This window comes from Lithobates pipiens, unplaced genomic scaffold (assembly GCF_037356315.1).
Source record: "Lithobates pipiens isolate NorthernLeopardFrog02 unplaced genomic scaffold, aLitPip1_a1.2 Scaffold_1, whole genome shotgun sequence".
NCBI classification, from domain to species: Eukaryota; Metazoa; Chordata; class Amphibia; order Anura; family Ranidae; genus Lithobates; species Lithobates pipiens.
The window spans coordinates 40214505-40237515 of record NW_027507685.1 but is presented as its reverse complement, the minus strand read 5'-3'; the positions used below and the strand labels follow the sequence as shown (position 1 = coordinate 40237515).

Sequence of the window (23011 nt, the reverse complement as noted above, 5' to 3'; positions counted from 1 at the left end):
CGTTGGTGGGCGGCCCTGCGGGGGCGCCTTTATGGTAGCGTGTTTTTGGGCAGTCCTGACACTCGAGGCTCTTACCACACTGGATTACACAACTTGGAATTTCTCCTCCTCTTGGTCTTTTTGTTGATATAGGTATACCTACACTTCTGCATTTTCTCTAACTGGTACTCTAGTTTCCGGTTTCTATTCAATTGATCTATTCATGCTTTTGTCACTGTTTTCTTTGGCAACCTTTCAGGCTGCCTGTTTTGTTTCTCAGCATCACAATTTTCTTCCTTCTCACTAACACGGGTGTCTTCTCTCTTTCTTATCTTTTCTTATCTTTTAGTCACCTCAGTGACTATAAGTCTAACTCAATTTTTTTTCACCCTCACACAGATTTGCCCTGTAGTTCCATGCCCGCCCAGATCTATGCCTACTTGTGCGCCTCCGGTGGGTTGTCTGCCAGGGCTCCCGGTTGGAGGTGGTATTCGATGCCTTTGCACCCCGTTATCACAACATTAACTGACTCATTAGTAAGTATACACTTCGGTGTTGCTTTGGGTTTTACCCCACTCCCTTGTATTATTTTAATTATTGACTATGTCCCCGTTATTATTTTTACTTTAGACTACCACGTGCATGCTCCTGATGAGTGGCGTGTCAGCCACGAAACGCGTAGAGCTATTTAATGCCGTGTTTCAGCCTTAATTATCCAATTGCTATCCTGTGCTTCACATAAAGTCCCAACTCCCTTGCTCCCCTCTTCTCGATAACTGACACAGGTAGAGGCTTTTCAGTAAGTGAATTCAGAGTATTCTTTAGAAGGATTTTTACTTACATGAAGGCTGTTTTCCAGCCACACATTTTTCTGAACGGTAACTTGCTCACACCAAGTTTCACATACTTAAAGTGTTACTAAACCCAGTAATATGAAAATAGTTTAAGGTCCACAGTGAGTATAACAAGCATGCTATTCTGCATATACAAACAGATTTTACTGTTGTGGGTTTAGTAACACTTTAAAATGAACTGACATTTACATCCTGGATTCCATTGCTACTGTATTATTTTAAAAGCTAAGCAGTCAAAAATTTAAGAAAACAGAAAAATCTGTGAATCCTGACATAAAATCATAAAATGAAAAAATAATCTAATGGTTATAACATATGCATATCCTTATCCTTATCCTTATATAATATTACCAGTTGGATAGAACATTTGCTCTTCTAAAGCTTATTGCATATAAGTAGACTAATTACATGAGCCAGATAAAAATATAGGCAATTCTATGGTAACTGCAATGATAGTAAATTGGTTACTATTTATAGAACACACCTTCAAGTTCCTGTATGGATGTTTAGTTTATTTCCAGGCCTTGGTAGTCCATTAAAACTCTATCATGCAAGTTTGACTTTTGTATGGGAGTTCAAGCCAGGACCTGCCCCCTGCACTTTCCAATTTTCAGCTTTACCGGCCAATGGAGAGGTGCATGGGATAAGTCAGAGCTCAACTTTAGAGCTGAAATGTTCAAAGTCAGGGACACATTCACATAAATATAAAATTAAAGCAAACAACACCGATATTTTAATTTGATTTGGATATCAACCAACTAATTTGCCTACAAGCTTCCTATATTACAGTGCCCCTGGGGAGGATCTGTGCACCCATAATCCAAACTCTGCACATCTGCCTCAGCCATTACATGCTGCCAATAAGCCCAACTTCCTCCACTAGTAGTAACTTCACCAAAAGCCTAGGCATGCAGTTACTTGATCGCTGCTTAAGTCCAGGTTCACACTGCTGTGGGTAATGCCGTGTACACACGGGCGGACTGTATGGCGTACTTAGTCAGTCGAAACACATTTCAGCGGACAGTCCGCTCGTGTGTGGGCTTCAGCGGACTTTTTCAGCGTGCAGTCTGGCGTACTAAGTATTTCGGATTTTTCGAAATTCTGTCCGTCGTACTTTGGTTTCAGCGGACAATCCGCTCGTCAGTAGGCTAGTTTCGACGGACTAAGAATGGCGCATGCCCAGAAAAGATTTACACGGCGGAAGGGTGCTTTGCTGTGTATTCGACTTCCTATTTCTAGTCCCGTCGTACGTGCTGTACAAGTCATCGCGCAAACTTTCGACGGACTGTTTGTGCATCCGTGTGTGGTCAAGTCCGTTCAGTCGAAAGTATGACGGACTGTCCGTCGGATTGTATGACGGACTAAGTACGCCATACAGTCCGCTCGTGTGTACGCGGCATTAGAAATCAATTTCAAACCAGCAATGCGGTCCGAGGGGGGGGGGGGCAATTGACAGATATCTGTGCAAGTTCATGCACAAATGTCTATTGAAATCGACATTGAAGTTGCCAGAAGTAGTACAGGAACTATTTCTAGGAATCGGTGCCGCACCGCAAAGTTGGAGCTGCACCGATTCAGATGGTGCCATTGCTGCCAATAGCCGCCGATTTGCCATGCAATTTCATATGTGCCAAATGGGCACAATGTAAACATGGGCTAAAAGGAGGACAATCTGAACTCCTTTGAACAAAGATACATTGAGGCCTAGGCTTCTGGTCTTGTGACCAACACTGCATGGAGCCTAGATCAGCATTTAGCCTATTCTCTAATTCTTTGTCCGTCCCAGCAAGATTTTATATAGCACAATACATATTAACATATAATATGGTATTTAACATATTATATGTCTAGTGTTAATGACACTTGAAGAGGGAACTAAACAAAAGCTCACCTGTGCTCTTTCATCTATATTATTTAACTCCATCAGGCGTTGTCTGACATCAGATAAATTCTCCCCTGTATCTGAAAGACCGGCTTGTTGTACCATCAAAAATTCAATGGTGCTCTTCAGCTAGCAAAGAACAAGTTTTGAAACATTTATATACATATGTACAAGCAATAGATTTTACACCTGTTGTGCTAATTTCAATGAACCTAAATATAGCTACACACTTTTTGACTTTAAGTCAATTTTTAGCTGATGGAAATCACAAATACAATCGCAAGTAATCTCCAGAAACGAAGCAACCTACTACACATGGTTTCAATCAACCATGGTAATTCAGTTGATTGTGAAGTCAAAAATGAGAAATAAATTGACAGCTTCAATACATTTTTTTTGAAAGATCGAATAAAAATGGCATGGAAACAGGAAAAAAAAACAATGGCAATTTTGTCTAATATGATAACATTTTGCTTCTGCAATCAACCGAGGCAATTTTGATCCCATCTCCGTGCAGTGTTTAAAAACACAATTTTATGTCAATTACTTTGTAACTGCGACAGAAAATGGAATTGAGATTTTAATCGCTCTATCAAATTGTTATCTATATGGCCATTCTAAGGCACAAGCTGGCTTATGTAATTGAGCTAGTAACTACATACAATAGCCAGAACTATATAAAACCTATTTAAAGAGGAAGTAAACCCCTTCAAACCACTTTGACCTACAGGTAAGCCTAGATTAAGGCTTACCTGTAGGTCCAAGCAATATCTCCTAAACCTATATGGTTTAGGAGATATTTGCCCGAAAATGGGCACCGCTGTCTACGGCGCATGCGCCGTAGACAGCGGCGCGCAGGCGCACTAAATGCGGCAAGTCCAAGAATGGATTTGCCTAATTTGTCGACTCCCGTGCGCATGCGCGGGAGTGACGTCATCGCGGCTTCGCCGAATGGCAGCGGCGGAGCTGCGAGACGCGACTCCCGTGCGCATGCGCGGGAGTGACGTCATCGCGGCTTCGCCGCTGTCATTGGTCGGAGCTGCGAGACGCCACCAGCAAGATGGATGCGGCGGACTACAGGGATCATCGGCGACTTCGCTGGCTCCTGTGTCAGGTAAGTGACACATAATGAGCTACTATGCGATGCATAGTAGTCCATTATGCTTTACCTTTGCAGGGAAAAAAAGAGGAAGTAAACCCATCAGGGTTTACTTCCTCTTTAAGGGAAAGTCTATATTTCAAAAGTGGTATATAGTAAAGGAAACAATATGAGTCTGCAGAAATAGTCATGTTCTTATATATTATAAGGCATCACTGTACCTCTTCAAAGTGCTGTTCAAACTTCAACAGTTCCAAATATTGCTCCATTTTCTGCTGGTGTTTCTCCCAAAATCCATCAAATGCACATTCCATCTCATGTAACTGTGCTAAAAGCCTGCAAAACCCATCAGGACTGATATCAAATGATGTAGATCTCTGTTATATGGAAATAATGTATTGTATCTATGCTATGGAGTAACCAGAGGTGCCCTACAATGTGTTTCAACCTAGAGCCAACTTTGTAAATTCTTATACATACACACAATGGATGCAATAAGACATGCCAAGCCAATTGATTCAACCCCAGTCCTAGTGTGAATGAGCCCTGTGTGTAGTCTTGGCTCAAGTTCCCTTTAATCACTGATATCTCAGTAACTAATACTTACTGCCGGGGAGTTTAATTCTCCAACACCTGCCAAAACTGAAATATGGGTTCTGGATGGACTGACACTTTAAACAAACAAAAAACACACAACTTCTTCTGTCCCAACTTTTTTAACCAATTCAAATATAATCTAAACAACTCAACATTACAATGTACTGTATGTACTTCTATAAAACACAAAGTCAATCCTGTTAAATTGCATAACCACATTTATACTAATCCTTTTCCAATGTGGCATGTAATAAACACATTAAAATGAAATCAAGAAGTTGATAAGATAGCAAATTAAATTGGGGACATAAAACACTAATGCTAAGAAAAACAGGTATGTGCAGACATTTTATCACGGGTATATTGTTTTTTATAGTAAAATGTGGACAAATTATTTATTTCACCTGTTCACGGTATCGCAGTCTCCATGTTTTTCACAAACTTGCTGTCCGCTGACTAAACTTGTGCTTCGTCCTTCAAAACTGTTCAATAATAACCCCCCTTCTCTCATTACAGATGTGATGTCTTTCTACATGAACAACAAACAAAGAGAAAGAGCACTAAACACAAATACTGTAATGATTTTAAGTGCGCTCATGAGCAGGACCCTCCTAACCAGCTTGTCTTGAATTGTAATGTAAGGCCCCTTTCACACAGAGCGGATTCCATTGCGATCAGCCCGGAATCTGTAAACTCATCCCCTACTGATCGGAGCAGAGCAAGCAGATGACACATTCGTGTCTGCTCAGTATCTGCAGAGTGGACATGGGCAGAGCCCGCCGTGCTCTATGGGTGGCCGGGAATAAACAAACTCTGATGTCCATTTATACCCAGATACATCCGATCCGCTTGAATGGAAGATGACAAAGTCAGTTTACACCTGCCTGCCCAAAGCGAGGAATGAACCTTCCTATCAGGTCAGCCTGAAAAACTGACAGGTGGACCTGACCGAAACAAAAGTAAGGTCCATTTACTCCTGGCCACCCTGGAACAGAGGGATATAGCTATATATGACGTTTGAAAGGTCAATGATTACTTGATAAGCAGGTATGGTCAATTGGATCAATAGAAAATATGTTACATCCTTTCCTGAGTCTAACATCAAGAAAGATGCATCCTACAAACATTTTTGGAGGTGATTTACTGTACATTGGCTAACCTGTCAGAAATGAAGCCAGTACAAGCTGCCACAGGAGGATGGTATTAAAACAAAATGCCACAATGAAGGCCCCTTGAACCGCCTTTAGGGAAAGGGAGTCTTGACTGCTGGAAGCATGGCATCACTGTGGGTGTGAACCTAAAAGGGAAGTTAAGTAGCTCCATTAGGATTGGCTACAAGACCTGAGGTGACTGGTTGGAGCCTGAACTCTAGGAAAAGGCTATGCTGAGGTACATCCAACTGCTTTGAGGAGATTCAGCTGTCACAAGAGTTGCCCACCCTTCCACTCATTGTGATGTTTTGTCACAGCTTTACTGGCAGTTTTGACCTTGTCAGCAATTGATGTTGCTTTATGGGCTATGCCCTCAAGTTAAATTCTGGGGTCAGTATAATGTCTGTCCAGCACTCATGGTGAGGACAGGCCTCTAATGCAGCATACACACAATCGGAATTTTGGTCGGAAAAAGCTCTGATGGTTTTCCCAACGGAATTCCGAGGGGTTTCACTCAAGCTGTCTTGCATACACACGGTCACACCAAATTCTGACCATCAAGAACATGGTGATGTACAACATGTATGACAGGACTAGAAAAAGGAAGTTCAATACCCAGTAGCCAATAGCATCCATCTTGTAGTTGAATCTGAGCATGCGTGAGTTTTTGCGCATTGGAATTGCATAAAGATGACCAGAATTTCTGCTAGAAAGTTTTTCCGTCAGAAAAATTGAGAACATGCTCTCCAATTTTTGCTGGCGGGAATTCGGGCAGCTAAATTCAGATGGAGCATACACACGGTCGCATTTTCAGATGAAAAGCTCTCATCGGTCTTTTGCTGGCCGAAATTCCGATCGTGTATACAGCATTAGACTATGTGAGTTTATATTTATGGGTGCTCATGGTATACTGTGACTGGTATTGTTTGGTACATTTGGAAATTTGTACTTTTGAAAAGTTCAATAAAGCTGTGGCCTTGCCCTACTTCCAACTTAATCAGCTTCTGTGCCTTTTTGGGGAGGCAATGTATTGGTTTACAGCAGGGGTCTCAAACTGGCGGCCCTCCAGCTGTTGCAAAACTACAAGTCCCATAATGTCTCTGCCTGTGGGAACCATGATTGTAACTGTCAGCCTTGCAATGCCTCATGGGACTTGTAGTTTTGCAACAGCTGGAGGGCCGCCAGTTTGAGATCCCTGGTTTACAGGCATACTCCACTTTTAAGTACACAATGGGGTTTATTTACTAAAGCTGGAAAGTTCAAAATCAGGTTCCCTTCTGCATATAAACCAATGAGCTTCTAATCTCAGCTTGTTCAATTAAGCTTTTGATAATAAAACCTGCAAGCTGATTGGTTTCTATTCAAAAGTGATCTTGATTTTTCACTTTCCAGCTTTAGTAAATAAACCCCATTGTGTACTTAAAAGTGGCGTATGCCTGTATTAGTTGGTCATAAATGAGCCTATGCTTCTCAGCAGTCAAGTGAGAGGATATAACCCTGTCCTATAAAACATTCCTTCTTTGAACACCCCAGGAACTCTGGAATCTAATGTATATGCAGTATTGAAATGCCAGCTTTTCTATATGTTGGACCTAAGGCCGCGTACACACGGGCGGATTGTATGGCCTACTTAGTCCGTCATACAATCCGACGGACAGTCCGTCATACTTTTGAATGAACGGACTTGACCACACACGGATAGCCAAACAGTCCATTGAAAGCTTGCGCGATGACGTGTACAGCACGTACGACGGGACTAGAAATAGGAAGTCCAATACACAGCAATGCAACCTTCCGCCGTGTAAATCCTTTCTGAGCATGCGCCATTCTTAGTCCGTCGAACTAGCCTACTGACGAGCGGATTGTCCGCTGAAACCAAAGTATGACGGACAGTATTACGGAAATTCCGAAATTCAGACTGCACGCTGAAAAAGTCCGCTGAAGCCCACACACGAGCGGACTGTCCGCTGAAATGTGTTTCGGCGGACTAAGTAGGCCATACAGTCCGCCCGTGTGTACGCGGCTTCAGGCATGCCCTCCAACAAGGGTGGATGAAAATCAATGATTTTTTAAATAAACAAAATCTGATTTTTTTTTTTATAATTTAAATCAGTTATGTAGAATGAGGCTGTATATTCTGCAATATTTACATTTTTGGTAAACTCATTCATTGAATCCAAACTCTGCAAGCTGAGATAACATGCACTGCATTGATGCATTCACACAATTTAACAGTAACCATGAGATAAAACAAAGTTCAGAAATATTCTTTTAACCCATTGTTTTGCAAATCAACATAGACTACAAACTGTACGATTATATTGGTCTGATATTGCTGTTTTACTAACCTGACAGCTTATTATTCTAAATAGGAAACCTTCATTTTATTTGCAAATATTAAATATTTTAAGTACCAGCAAGAAGAAGGTTTGGTTTCCACTAGTGCGATTTGTCGTGCGACTTGGGACTGCAAAGTCGCATGACAAGTCATACCCCATGATTTCCAATGAGTATTGTTCATATCTGTGCCACTTCAAGTTGCTGTGACTTTAAAGGAGCCCCTGTACTACTTTGGTCCTACTTTGATGCGACTTGAGGTCCACAGACCTTAAGAATGCACAGGCATTGTTTAACCACTTGCCGACCAGCCTCCATAATTATACTGCAGCAGGTCGGCATGATCTTGCGAACCGTCATAGCTGTATGTCGGCTCCTTTAAGCAGGATAGCAGACGGTGCCTGCTAGTGGGCATCCATGTCCCTCACCTTGTTGTGTCACTGCCGCATCACCAGCCGTCCCATTAAAGTGAATGAGACTGTCGGTGAGTCAACAGCGGGTCAGAGGAGGAGCCGCTGTGGGACAGAGATAACAGTTGCTCTTTAAAATGATGATTTAAATCGAGTTGATTTAAATCAAGCCTTTTTAATAGTGATTTAAATCTACTTGATTTAAATCAAATCCACCCTGCCCCCAACCATTACACAGTGCAATATTGTTTAGGCTTTCCATACAAAATATTTTGAATGCTCACATCTTATGCCCCGTACACACGATCGGAAATTCCGGCAGAAAAAGTCAGATGAGAGCTTTTGGTCGGAAAATGCGATTGTGTGTATGCTCCATCAAACTTTTGCTGGCGGAATTTCGGCCAGCAAAAGATTGAGAGCATGTTCTCAATTTTTCGGTCGGAAAAAGTTCCATTTGGAAACTCCGATCGTCTGTACAAATTCTGACGCGCAAAATTCCTATGCATTTGCAGAAACAATTTGACGCATGCTCGGAAACATTGAACATTTTCTCGTTGTAGTGTTGTACATCACCGCGTTCTTGACGGTTGAAAGTTCAGAGAACTTTTGTGTGACCATGTGTATTCAAGCCAAGCTTGAGCGGAATACTGTCGGAAAAACAATCCACGTTTTTTCCGACTGAAAATTTTCTTGTGTGCATAGGGCATTACTGTATATTTTGAATACTCAGATGTTCATTAAAAGCATGCACACCTAGGTTTCAAGAGATTGCATTCCTGCTTATTTAAATCTGCACCAAGGTACAGCACTTACATTGAATAAAAAGTGCCCCATGTGCTGGTATTTATTTTTCTGTCAACCCCTGCAATACTTCTACAGCTGTGATCTTCTGGTAGTGCAGGGGTTAGTACAAGTGGCTGGACCTTTCACAGTTACATGTCAAAACTGTTTCTGCCCCTCTGTTCCTTTAATAAAAGCTTTATTCTTACTTCCCAGAATGAAAAGTGTTTTATGAATGGAAGATGTGAACCTTTCAATCATCCACCTGTCCTCCATTCACAGAGCACTTTTCACTGCTTTTATTACTATATGGGGTATGTGGGAGGGCAGAGGAGTGAAGATTTCAAGGAAAAGGAACATAGCATTCACCAGTACAAGGGACACTTTTTATTTATCATAAGTACCACACTACATTAAGTATACACAATAGGACAATCCATTGCCAGATTTATCAAATATGAGTGTATGGTCTTATGCCACGTACACATGATCGGAATTTTGGTCGGAAAAAGCTCTGATGATTTTCCCGAAGGGGTTTCGCTCAAGCTGTCTTGCATGCACACGGTCACACCAAATTTCGACCGCCAAGAATGCGGTGACGTACAACACCTACAACGGGACTAGAAAAAGGAAGTTCAATATCAAGTAGCCAATAGCTTCCGTCTCATAGTTTAATCTGCGTATGCATGAGTTTTTGCGTGTCGGAATTGCATACACACAATCGGAATTTCCGATAGAAAGTTTTCCGTCTGAAAAATTGAGAACACGCTCTAAAAAAAATTCTTGCGGGAATTCGGCCAGCTAAATTCTGATGGAGCATACACACGGTCGCATTTTCTGATGAAAAGCTCTCATCGGTCTTTTGCTGGCCAAAATTCTGATCGTGTGTACGCAGCATTAGAGTTAGTCATTCTACCTTATATCAGTACATTATATATATACAGAGCTCTTAACACAAGCAGGACTATTTATTAAGGCTTTAAGCATGACACAATATGCAATAATCCATGGCACCCAATCAGAATTTACTTTTCACTGATCTGACTACAACTACCTGAAATTTGATTGGCTGATGTGGATTACTGCACTTCAAGCATAAGTACTGCTATTTTGTGGAAAAATAGGATTTTTAAAACAGCTTACTTGTAAAATCTTTTTCTTTGAAGTACATCACGGGACACAGAGCCATAGTAGTTACTATGTAGGTTATAGGCCACCTTCAGTTGATGGACACTGGCACACCCTAAGACAAAAAGTGCACTCCCTACATAACCCCTGCCACTGGTGGGAGTACCTCAGTTATGTAGCAAAGCAATACACGTGTATACCAAAGAAGGGAGGGACCTATGTCCCGTGATGTACTTCAAAGAAAAGGATTTTACAGGTAAGTTGTTTTAAAAATCCTATTTTCTTATCGTACATCACAGGACACAGAGCCATAGTAGTTACTATGTGGGATGTCCCATAGCTATGGCAACTGAAGGGAGGGAGACACAACAAAAGTGGGGCACTTAAGAGACTAGAGAACTTATACTGCAGCCTGCACTATACTGCGCCCAAAGGCGCTATCCTCATGACCTTTTACATCTACTTGATAGAATCTGGTAAATGTATGGACTGAAGACCAAGTTGTGGACTTGCAGATCTGAGCCATGGGGGCTTGGTGATGCACTGCCCAAGAAGCACTAACAGCCCTGGTGGAGTGCGCTTTAATATGAAAAGGTGGAATTTTCTTTTTTAAACCGTAAGCTTGTACAATCACTTGACGAATCCATTTAGAAATAGTAGATTTCAACGCTGCCTGTCCTCTTTTAGGACCATCTGGCAACACAAACAAAACATCCATTTTACGAATCTGAGCGGTCACCTTCAAATAGAACTTGACCGCTCTCACCACATCAAGAGAATGTAGTGACCTTTCTCCCACAGAACAAGGTTCTGTAAAAAATGAAGGCAGAACAATATCCTGGTTTAAATTGACACCACCTTTGGTAGGAAATTAGGATGAGGCCACAGTACAACCATATCCTTATGAATATTAAAATATGTCTCTTTACAAGAAAGAGCAGCTAACTCTGATACTCTTCTAGCAGAAGATATGGCAACCAAGAAAATTATTTTCCTCGTCAAGAGGACCAAGGGAATATCTCGTATTGGCTCAAAAGACTGTTTCTGTAATGCCGACAGGACTAAATTCAAGTCCCAAAGGTTCAGGGGTGACCTAACTAGAGGATTAATCCGTGTTACCCCCTGAATAAAATTATGAACCAGAGAGTGTGAAGCAACTGGTTGTTGAAAAAACACAGATGAGGCTGGCACCTGGCCTTTGATAATACTCAAGGCCAGCTTAATTTCCAATCCCATCTGCAGAAATTCAAAGATCCTACCTATGACATATTTCCTGGGGTGCCAACCCCTGGATTCACTCCAGGAGACATATGCCTTCCAGACTCTATAATATATGACCCTGGAGGCCGGCTTCCTAGCATTAACCAAAGTAGAAACTACTAAACCTGACAGCCCACGATCTTTCAGAATGTGGGTCTCAATAGCAAGACTGTTAAATTTAGCATTTGTAAGGTAGGATGGAATACCGGATCTTGTGAGAGAAGGTCTGGCCATAGTGGTAGAGTACATGGGTCCCCTACTGGAATTTTTACGATTTCTGCAAACCAAGATCTTTTGGGCCACAAGAATCATCTCCTTCCCTTCCTGCTTGATCCTGCGAAGAAGCACGGAAGCAGCAGAACAGGAGGGAACACATAGATCAGTGAAAACTGATCCCATGGAAAAACCAAGGCATCTGTTTTGCCATTGGATCCCTTGTCCTTGACACAAAGTTGTCGATCTTGTTGTTGAACATGGATGCAAACAGACCCTTGAAAACTGCAGAAGTCTTTCCCCCACTCGAGCGAGCGGGGGTGCACTATTTATAAGGAGGTTTTAGTATTTTGTTTAGTGGGTTTCCTCCCCCAGGACCTTTTTTGACCCTGGGACTGACCCTGAGGTTTACCTCTTGAACCTGATGGTGGAGGCCGTCGTTACTGCCTGGAGGCTGATACTCCTGGCACTGGAGAAGAAGCTTGTCTAAAAGAAAAAAGGCTTAAACTTCTTCTTAACCGGTAAAAGGGAACTTTTACCATTAGAAATTCTTTGGTGTCCAAATGGCCAAGAGCTTTTTGCATGGCACTTCGGCTGACCAATTTTTCAACCATAAGATTCTACACATATGTACCAGCCCTAGCACAGGGCCTGGAGAACAGAATCTTTCATAGCGTCTACTGTAAAACAGAACGCCTCTGATATCCTGGACAAATCTTGGGCCTGCTTATAAAGAATAATTTTGACTACCTCTATAAACTGGTCCCTTAGGGACAGAGATACCCCAACCGCTGCCAGCACAGGCTGCACCACAGAACCTGCAAGCGAAATATAGTTTTTAAAAAGAATTTACAGCTTATCTGTTGGATCCTTCAGCATTTGAGCATTGTCTACAGGACAAGTCAGGTTTTTGTTCACAGAGGCTATAGCAGCATGAATTGCTGGAATCCCCCATTTCTTATTAAACTCTTCCTCCATAGGATAAAGTGTTGAAAACTTTTTTGGAGGAAAAAACTGTTTAACTGGGTGCTCCCACTCAGAATACATAAGTTGTTTTTTTTTAGGCAAGAATGGATAGGAAAAGCATGAACAGTTTGGGGAGGCTTTAGTGAACCCAAACCAGAAGTGGGCTCATCGACTGACTGCGTTACTGGCAGCAAAAATGTAGAGTGGACCAATTCAGTGAGAGATTGTACTAACAACCTTTCTTGTGAACCTGATCCTTCTGCATTAGGTTCTTTGGAAGAGGAGTCACCAGCCTCTTCCTGGTCCCCTGAGAGAAATTCATCATCTCTCACCCCTTGTTTCTCAGCATGAGGGTCCTGAGCAATGGACGGGGACCTGTTACCCTCCCCTTCCAACCATAGCCCGATGCACAAAGCAGAGGTACTACCAGAAGGAACGCATCCACTGCTTGAGCAATAGTCCAGCCCTGTCGCTGCTATTAATGCTCAGCCTGATGCAGTAGTAAATGTCTCAAAACGAATGCCTGTGTCAAACCTCTTTCATGCTACCTTTGCTCTAGTGTCCCTCCGCAGCTTGCAGCAGCAACAAAGGTGTCTTTTAAACACTTTTTTTCCACGCCGTGCTAAGCCCCCCCGTTGCCTACGGCCCCTCTCCTTCCCTTTGAAAAAGAGCTTTTCCTGCCCAAGCGTGGGCTTCCGATCCTATGGGATCAGCAGTGAGGGGAAGAAAATGGTGAAGAGGGGCCTGGAAGCCGCTGAGTAAGGCGGTGTGCCATTCACGCTTTTTTTTTCTTTTGCGCTTCTTCTCGTGAAGAGGGGGAGAAAAAAACAGCACAGTGGGGCATCTGGTGGGGAGGAAAAAGCTCTCCCAGACTTACTGGAGGTTTGCTGCTGGCTGGAGGAAGGAAAACTGTTCCACACACAACGTGAGCTCTCTAAGGAAGCATGAGAAGGTAAGTGCTCTATACAGCCCCCAGTGGTGACACATAGGCATGACAACATTTATTAAATTTAAAGGAGACATTCATGAGAAAATTTCAGAAAAATTTCTTAGAAAACTCCAGTTACCTTTCCCACCGCAGGGTTTTCTGTGGTAAAACCAACAGACCCAATCTTCACCCTTCAAGGTGGGTTCCGTTAAACCTTCAGGAGCTGGGGATCCTCTGGGAAACCCACAATCCTGGACCTGTAATAGTACCACCGCCAGTAAAACTTTATGGCCTTACTACCAAAAGTACTGCATCCCGGGGTCCAGCTCTCTAAAAGAGAAGCATTTACAGGCAAAACCTTGTTTCTTCGGACACAAGGCCTGGGTACCATTCAATTTGGCCTAAAAGACACTTTAAATGGATCCGGCTGCATGGCTAGCCCCAGCAAGGATTGCTCTAGTGGAGCTCAGCACAGCACATCTTTACTCTGGACCAACACCTTAGACACTGGCAAAAAACTGAGGTACTTACAGTAGTGGGAGGGGTTATATAGGGAGTGCAAGTTTTGTCTTAGGGCGTGCCAGTGTCAATCACCTGAAGATGGCCTATAACCCACATAGTACCTACTATAGCTCTGTGTCCCATGATGTACGTTAAGAAAAGTAATTATATGCAGTAACCAGATCAGTTAGCCAGAGTGGTTTTCATCATTTTGGTGAGGTCAGAATACTCGAAGATAGTTACAGATTTGCTGCTGCAGTTTGCTGAAGATTGCTCTGCCCATTAAAATAAAGACACAATTGTATTTTGGTATTGGTACTGGCCAAGAGGAAGACAGGCAAGCATGAGGTCTAGTATCAAGACGCAAGTAGAGGTTGTCCTTGAATGTACAAGTTTCAAAGTAAAATAAAAGAACTGCATACACAGGAAAAAAAGTATTCAATGATTCTTTTTTTATCCTTGGCCTTATATATTTCCCAGGAACTGTGCATTGTACAAAATAAAGTGCTGTTCTTTCAAGTGTTGCAGTAATCTATCTTCATAAAATCCAATTAAACATACCTTCAACTGGCAGTATTTTTCTGTGCGGTTTGCTAGAATGTGTTCAATTGAATATATATCGCCAGGTAATTCTGTCTCAGCCAATTCTGTACCGAAGGCCTGCAGCATCTGAGCAATTTCCTTTACTGTCAACGCAAAACCTTCAATGGCCTGTTTCAGGTTGTCAAGGAAGACAATAACATTCAAAACTGTTAAACAAATTTGCTGCAGAATTTACTCTGAAAAGAATAGGTAGGAACTGAAATACTGTGTGTGTATACAGTTGTGCTCATAACTTTGCATACCCTGGCAGAATATACGATTTCTTGGCCATTTATCTGAGAATATGAATAACACAAAAATGTTTCTTTCACTCATGGTTAGTGTTTGGCTGAAGCCATTTATTATCAATCAACTGTGTTTACTCTTTTTAAATCATAATAGCAACAGGAACTACCCAAATGACCCTGATCAAAAGTTCTTAATACCATGTAATGCCCCCTTTAACATCAATGACAGCTTGATGTCTTTTGTGGTATTTGTGGACGAGGCACTTTATCTTCTCACATGGTAAAGCTGCCCATTCCTCTTGGCAAAAAGCCTCCAGTTCTTGTAAACTCTTGGGCTGTCTTGCACGTTTGAGATCTCCCTGGAGTGGCTCAATGATATTGAAGAAAAAAGGGAATTTGTGGGACTTTGAATGAGACGCAACGGGGAATATTACGCCTCCATCCTGGTTGCTTATGCAAAAAAGAGGGGGGTAGGGTGGGACTTTAGATGAGGTGCCTGGGATATAGCCAGACAAAACCATGTACATATGTAAAAAATTATATTCTTTATTAGACCAAAGATAGGGCATGGATCAACCCATATAAATGCATAATAGCACATTGGCATATAAAATACAAAGTATCAACATACATATTGAAGATAGTCACCAACATGACACAGACAGTAAATATTGGACATCACAGTCCGACAAATGGAGTAGACATAACATTATATCAGGGTGGTAAAGCAATAACACCATCTGGAATCATACATTTGAAATGGATGCATCAAAATAAGCTCAATGACGTTTGATGGACTTCTATCCACTCATCAGGAGCAAGTGCATCCACATACTAAAAAAGGGATAAAAATCACTGTTTTAGATTGATATAACCACAGACTAGGGGGGTGGAGGGATTAAAGATGATGATGAACAGATAAACGGCCATAACTGAAAGTACTCACATAAGAACTGATACTGAAACCATGCAATACCACCTGCCAGAGGTCAGCCAGATAAATATGTCCCGCACGAGAGCTGAGGAAAGGACCCAAGCATGAACCAGGAGCACACACGCAGTCCCCCAAAAAGAGTGTATGGAAAAATCTTGATGTAGCTGTGGATGGGGTTTCTATATTGTATACCATAAAGTGGTTTGTTACAACTTGGTATAAAATAAAAATAAAATTATAAAGAAATGTCATATAGAGTAGACACATCACCACAGTATAAAAGTATATTGTGGAGCATATTATCAAGGTGAACAGAGTGAAAAAATAAGGTGTCCATATAGGGAAAATAGGGAAGAGGAGATAAGATTCCTGAAATCAAGAGAAAATAACGAAAGATAGAGTAAAGAAATAATGATGCTTGTTATGTATGAATTAAAAAGAAATCTAGAGCTTGCTATGTATTTACCCATGTAGGTCCTGATGGGATATGAACAAAAAATGGAGTGCAGCATGGGGCTGCTGAGAAATAGTCACTGAAGGGTGAGCCCAGTGGCCAGGGTCCCATCCAGCGTCACACTGGCATGACAACAAAGGATAGAAAGCATGGCAGCAGCCGGACCTACTCACCATGTGTCAGCCAAGCTAAAATAGTACAAGCCTGAGTGAAGGGACACCCACTGAGTGTCGCACGCTTGGCACTGGGGGGTGTGGCGCCGATTCACGGTGAAGCTGCCCGCCCAATCCCCCACCCCTATAATGTGTGGGAAGGAGGGAACAGGGAAGGCATGCAGTGTGCATTGCAGCTCCCATGCATATTTATGATTCTAGATGGTTTTATTGCTTTACTGCCCTGATATAATGTTATGTCTACTCCATTTGGGGGACTGTGATGTCCAATATTTACTTTGTGTGTCATGTTGGTGACTATCCTCAATATGTATGTTGATACTTTGTATTTTATATGCCAATGTGCTATTATGCATTTATATGGGTTAATCCATGCCCTAATTTGGTCTAATAAGATTGTAAGCTCTAAGGAGCAGGGCCCTCTGATCCCTCCTGTATTGATTTGTATTTGTAAGTGTACTGTCTGCCCTCATATTGTAAAGCACTGCGCAAACTGTTGGCGCTATATAAATCCTGAATAATAATAATAATAATAAAGAATAACATTTTTACATATGTATACGGTTTTGTCTGGCTCTACTCCACACACCTCATCTAAAGTCCCACCCCCCCCCCCCTCTTTTTTGCTCAATGATATTGAGGTCAGGAGACTGAGATGGCCATTCCAGAACCTTCACTTTATTCTGCTGTAGCCAATGACAGGTCGACTTAGCCTTGTGTTTTGGATCATTGTCATGGTGGAATGTCCAAGTCTGTTCCAATGCGCAGCTTCCGGGCTGATGAATGCAAATTTCCTTCCAGTATTTTTAGATAACATACTGCATTCATCTTGCCATCAGTTTTGACCAAATTTCCTGTGCCTTTGTAGCTCACACATCCCCAAAACATCAGGGATCCACCTCCGTGTTTCACAGTAGGAATGGTGTACCTTTCATCATAGGCCTTTCTGACTCCTCTCTAAATGTAGCGTTTATGGTTGGGGCCAAAAAGCTTAATTTTGGTCTTATGACTCCAAATGACTTTGTGCCAGAAGGTTTGAAGCTTGTCTCTGTGCTGTTTGGCATATTGGGATACTTTGTGGCATTTTCGTAGTAATGGCTTTCTTCTGGCGACTCGACCATGCAGCCCATCTTTGTTCAAGTGCTTCCTTATTGTGCTTCTTGAAACAGCCAAACCACATGTTTTCAGAGAGTCCTGTATTTCACCTGAAGTTATTTGTGTTTTTTCTTTGCATCCCGAACAATTTTCCTGGCAGTTGTGGGTGAAATTTTAGTTGGTCTACCTGACCGTGGTTTGGTTTCAACAGAACCCCTCATTTTCCATTGCTTGATTAGAGTTTGAACACTGCTGATTGGCATTCTCAATTCCTTGGATATCTTCTTATATCCCTTTCCTCTTGTATACAGTTCAACTATCTTTTCCCGCAGATCCTTTGATAATTCTTTTTCTTTCTCCATGATTCAGAATCCAGAAAAGTCAGTGCAGATGAAAGATGAAAGGGTCTGTCAGGAGTCCAGAAACTCATTGACCTTTTACACACACACACACACACACACTAATTACATGCAAACAAATCACGGGTGAGGATGGTTACCTTTAATAGCCATTCAAACCCCTTTTGCCCCGTACACACGATCCGAAAATCGTACAGAAAATACCGCTTTCGAAGCGATCGTACGATAATCGGATCGTTAGTACAGAGCTTTCGAGAGCCGATTAGGACAGTACATCCGATATTATTCTATCGGACATGCACGGAAATTTTTTTCGTACGATGCCAAATCGTATGATTTTCGTTTAATCAGTACAGCTATCGTTCGAAAATGCAATACAAATGCATTACAACACATGACATCACTTCCGAATTTTTTTTCTGTCGTGTGGGAACTTTAGTGACTTTAGTAAACTCATCAGATTCGATCTGAGATTAGCATGCAATAAAAAAACGGACGATCATTCGTCCGATAATCTCATCGTGTGTATGGGGCATTAGTATCAACTTGTGTGCATGTTATCAGGCCAAAATCACCAGGGTATGTAAAATTTTGATCAGGGTCATTTGGGTAGTTTTTGTTGCCATTATGATTTAAAAAGAGTAAAAACAGTTGATTGATAATAAATGGCTTCAGCCAAGCACTAACCATGAGTGAAAGAAAAGTTTTTGTGTTATCACTGATATTCTCAGAAAAATGGCCAAGAAATCATAAATTCTGCCAGGGTATGTAAACTTATGAGCACAACTGTATATACAGTATATATATATATATATATATATATATATGTATGTATGTATAAAAAAAATACAAATTTTACAGGGCCAGCAAAAGAAATTCAACCAAATACAAACAGGATAGATCAATACATGCAGCCAATTAAAGGCTACTGTATCCAAAACTTGGGCAGTCCTTGGTGAATCCTGGAGAGTCACACGACCTGTCAAATATCTTAGATGGTGAATTCTTTGGGTTTGAGTTTCTAGATTTATATACCTGCTGCAACTATTACAAGGTGATCTGACTATCCCTGTATGATTTTTCACTAAATGAATATGATGGAGAATGAAGACAAAGGACTGGGAATACAAAAACCTCTAAGGGCAGTGGTATTAAAGTCATGAGATATGGCAGAGGACGTTCACATCTGGAGAGCCAACGAGATATCAGACGGTTACTTAAAGTGATTGTAAATGATAACATTGTAAAACAACCTATTCAGTTTCAAATTGAAATGAAAGGCAAACATTTGTGTATAGATTAAAAGATACATAAAAAAAATGATCACATTCCCTGTTTCCTGTGTTCTTACCTGCATAAGGCTCCATTCACACCTGAGCATATTGATTTACTGGCCTTTTTTCTGGCATTTTTTTAAGCTTGTGCGCAGCTTTTTACAAGCTTTTTTAAAGTGTTTTTAAAGTTTATTACAAGCATTTTACAGCTTCAGGCATTTTTGTTTAGCTAATAGAAAGCACTAGAGGGAGGAGAGGGAAAGGAAATTTGGGGTAGAGAGCTGTTATTTGAGCAGAAAACGCTCGTAAGACACTTAAGTCAGGCATTTCTATTGAAGTCTATGGGACCAAAAATGGCTGTAATCTGCCCAAAAGAAGCTCGTGTACTTTTTTTGAGCTTCAGGTGTTTTGCTTCAGTTGACAAAAAGCTCAGATGGGAACAGGGGCCATTGAAATGAATGGGATTTTGCTTGTTGAGCATTTTAGAGCTTCAAGCAGAAGCTAAAGTGTGAATGGCGGAGAAGAAGCAACAGCAGGCTGATCTTCCCAGTAAAAGGCTGTGCGGGGGGGGGGGGGTGTCAGGACAAGTCTGATCATTGGAGGAGAGCAGTATGGCTAGAGAACTGACCACAGTGTGTTCTCCTGCTTGGTATGGTCAGTTTTTTTAATAGGAAAGCAGAGGTACTGGCAGGAACACAAGGGATTTCACATAAAGGAAGCAATAAAAAGAGAACAGGATTGTTTTTTTTATACAAGTACATGGTACAACAGGTACATATTAGGAATATGAAAGCTGGAGTAACAAACACTTTAACAAACATCATCTGTAACTAAAATAAAAGAGAATGCGGAAGACTAAAGGCACTAGCGTCTTCATATTCTACCAACTATTCCTGTAATAGGAGAACAGCTATCCTGAAGGTCTCGGACCGAACAAAATATCTTCTCCATTTCATGATGCTAACTGACTTCTCAGCTTACATGGAGCACCTTTAAGTGTTGCATCATAAAGACTGAGTTTCTTCTTTTTTTTACTCTTTCTCTTACATATGGTGATTTCCTGACAATATTTGAAGATTTCTGACAGCTTTCAAAAAGATAAAAGAACATATGAATGGTTCACGACAACACTCCCTGGCACTCATGGTTTCAATAATTTGCTGGTTTTAAGCAGCCATTGTATCAACTGACAATACAGTGGAAATAAACAAAAACTTCCACAATGCTAAATAAAAAGCATTTTTAGTCATAATACACCTCAATTTTGTTCATTTGGTCATTCGAAACTGGCAAACAATCTAAACCCTGAGATAAAGGATGACTATGGACTGTTTCTTTTACACAATTGCTGATAGGAGCTTCTAAAATTGTCACTACATTCCCAGAAGTAGGTATATGGACCACAATAGTTTCTCTCAAAACAATGGTTGCAGTTTGTTAAATTATGTGATTGTTATATAGCCATCTCAGATGAAAACAGTGCCTTAATAGAGTACTTACTGTATATAAGCTGTGTGTTCTTGTAGGGCTCAATTATAAAAAAAAAAAACAGCATATACATGGTAAATACATGAATACACCAACAATCACATTTGAGCTGTCATTTTTCCAAATGCAGGCTATTAAAGTGGTTCTAAACGCAGAAGGTGTTTTACCTTAAAGCAGGACTCCGGGATTTTCAAAAAATCCCCCATTAGTACACCCCCTCCACACAAAATACTAAATAGTTATCACATTTGTGAAATGTCTAATGCTGCGTACACACAACCAGACTTTTCGAGGGACTAGGTCCGACAGGAGTTCTGACGGAGTTCTCACAGAGTTCTGACGGACTTTCCGAATGAACGGACTTGGCCACACACAATCACACCAAAGTCCGACGGATTTGAACGTGATGACGTACGACTGGACTAGAATAAGGAAGTTCATAGCCAGTAGCCAATAGCTGCCCTCGCGTCGGTTTTTGTCCGTCGGACTAGCATACACACGAGCGGATTTCTCGGTAGGAACTGGGTCCGGCGGAGTTCCGGCAGAAAAATTTGAAACATGTTCCATTTCTAAAGTCTGTCGGATTTTTGCAAATCTAAAGTCCGCTGCAGCCCACACACGATCGAATGGTCTGCCGGAATTGTTCTGTCGGACCTTTGATGTCGAAAAGTCCGCTCGTGTGTACGGGGCATTACCGTTTAAGAGAAATGTCTGATTACATTTTCAGGAAGTCAGCTCTGTGATTCAAAAACTGCTGCCTATATTCTGACAAGGAGGAGGCAATTGCATCATAACCTCTAAACTGTAATCAACCTACATTTCCCATGAATCCTTGGGATTGGAGTGAATGTGGGAGGTACACTAGGCTTGTACATGTAAATGTGAACTTGCCACTTCAACATAAATCACACCCCTCATTCTGCAACCAGCAAGCCATACATAACACATGGTATGATTGGTTACAGCCTTATAAATGCAAATCATTTTAATATAAATGCGTATTGATATAACATTAATTACACTGTGTGGGTTTTTTATTGCTGATTGACAGTTGAACTTTGTAAGTACCCACTTTTTATGGATTTTTCATTCATTACATTATCATTGGTAATGCACTTGGTGTGCACGCTTTCCATTTTGTTTATATTGTAGTTTCCATCAGATTACCCCATCTGAGGAGACAGCATCTATCCAGTCTTGGGATGCCATTTTCCCTGTTGCCCTCTACTTCAAAAGACCCCTTAGCACTGGAAGTGACTGTGTTTTTTTGTATTTTTAATGTATTCTCTGAATTAATGTAAAAAACCTTCTGTATGCAGTTTCCCTCCGCCCCCCCCCCCCCCCATATTCTTACCTGAGCCAGATCTCAAAACAGCAATGTGTACGGTGACCCTGCGCCCTCTGACGCATGGAGACTTCCCTATGAATTTCCCCTGGTGTCACGGGGGCGGGGTCACCCGTTTACGTAAATAGGTAAAGTCAGTGCAGCTGGTGCAGCTGTGCATGGTAGCCAATCAGCTTATAACTTCAACTTGCTCAATTAAATTTTGAAAATAAAACTTGGAAGCTGATTGGTTACTATGCATAGCTGCCGCAGATCCTGTGTGCTCAGATTTTAGTAAATCTCCCCCATTGTGTTTGTCTATTGTTGTGAATATATGGCAAATTACTGCAGAAAACCAGTTCATTTTGAGGGGTTTCCATACTTTTTCTTGCCACTGTATATTTGCTAAATTTTTTAAATAAATGATTCTGATCCGCACACTTGTTTCACTTCAGTGGTTAAGAAAGTATAACCGCAGCTCGCGCATGCGCAGTGGGAAGCCGGCTGTGAAGCTTCAAGCAGTCACACAGCCAGCTTCCCAAAGTAAACATGCCAGAGTCTTCATGAAATTCACTCAAAAATTATTGCCCAAGCATGAGGAGCTCGGGGTCAAATGAATTTTAGGTTTTAGGTTTTTCAGTAGGAGCCGCTAGCACAAAAGGTGACCAACCTTATACACAATACTAAAATTCTAAAAGTGCAGAGCTAAAAATGTATAGCAATCATATATAAAAATAAAAATGTGAGGAAACTATATCTGTTATTATAAATGTGATTCAACAATACTCATATGAGATCAAAAAGTCTGCAAAGTGAGAAAAGATAATGGCAAATCAAAGACAATCCTCTAAAGGCGACATTTCCCAGTAACTTCAGTTCACTTCCATATAAAGTGACTCCGGTGCTCTTCCTTCACCAACATGCACTCACCAGGGGATATGCCTGAAGACATGCATGTGCACAAAATGCATTGGGAGGGGCCTTATATGCTGATA

General features: G+C 41.4%; 1 protein-coding gene across 8 annotated transcripts in view; it reads right to left on the bottom strand.

The window, feature by feature from the left end:
• The window catches only part of MCF2 (MCF.2 cell line derived transforming sequence), a 296431-nt gene that overhangs the window by 141335 nt on the left and 132085 nt on the right, over positions 1-23011 (bottom strand). For all 8 annotated transcript variants that reach the window (XR_013277191.1, XR_013277215.1, XM_077490004.1 and 5 more), the window contains 4 exons: positions 14647-14796; positions 4816-4940; positions 4036-4150; positions 2725-2844 (listed from right to left, as the gene is read on the bottom strand). Coding sequence is in view for 6 of the 8 variants with exons in the window: in XM_077490004.1 (XP_077346130.1) it covers positions 2725-2844; positions 4036-4150; positions 4816-4940; positions 14647-14796 (510 nt within the window). In the remaining 2 variants the exon portion in view is untranslated. The remainder of the gene's footprint in view (positions 1-2724; positions 2845-4035; positions 4151-4815; positions 4941-14646; positions 14797-23011) is intronic.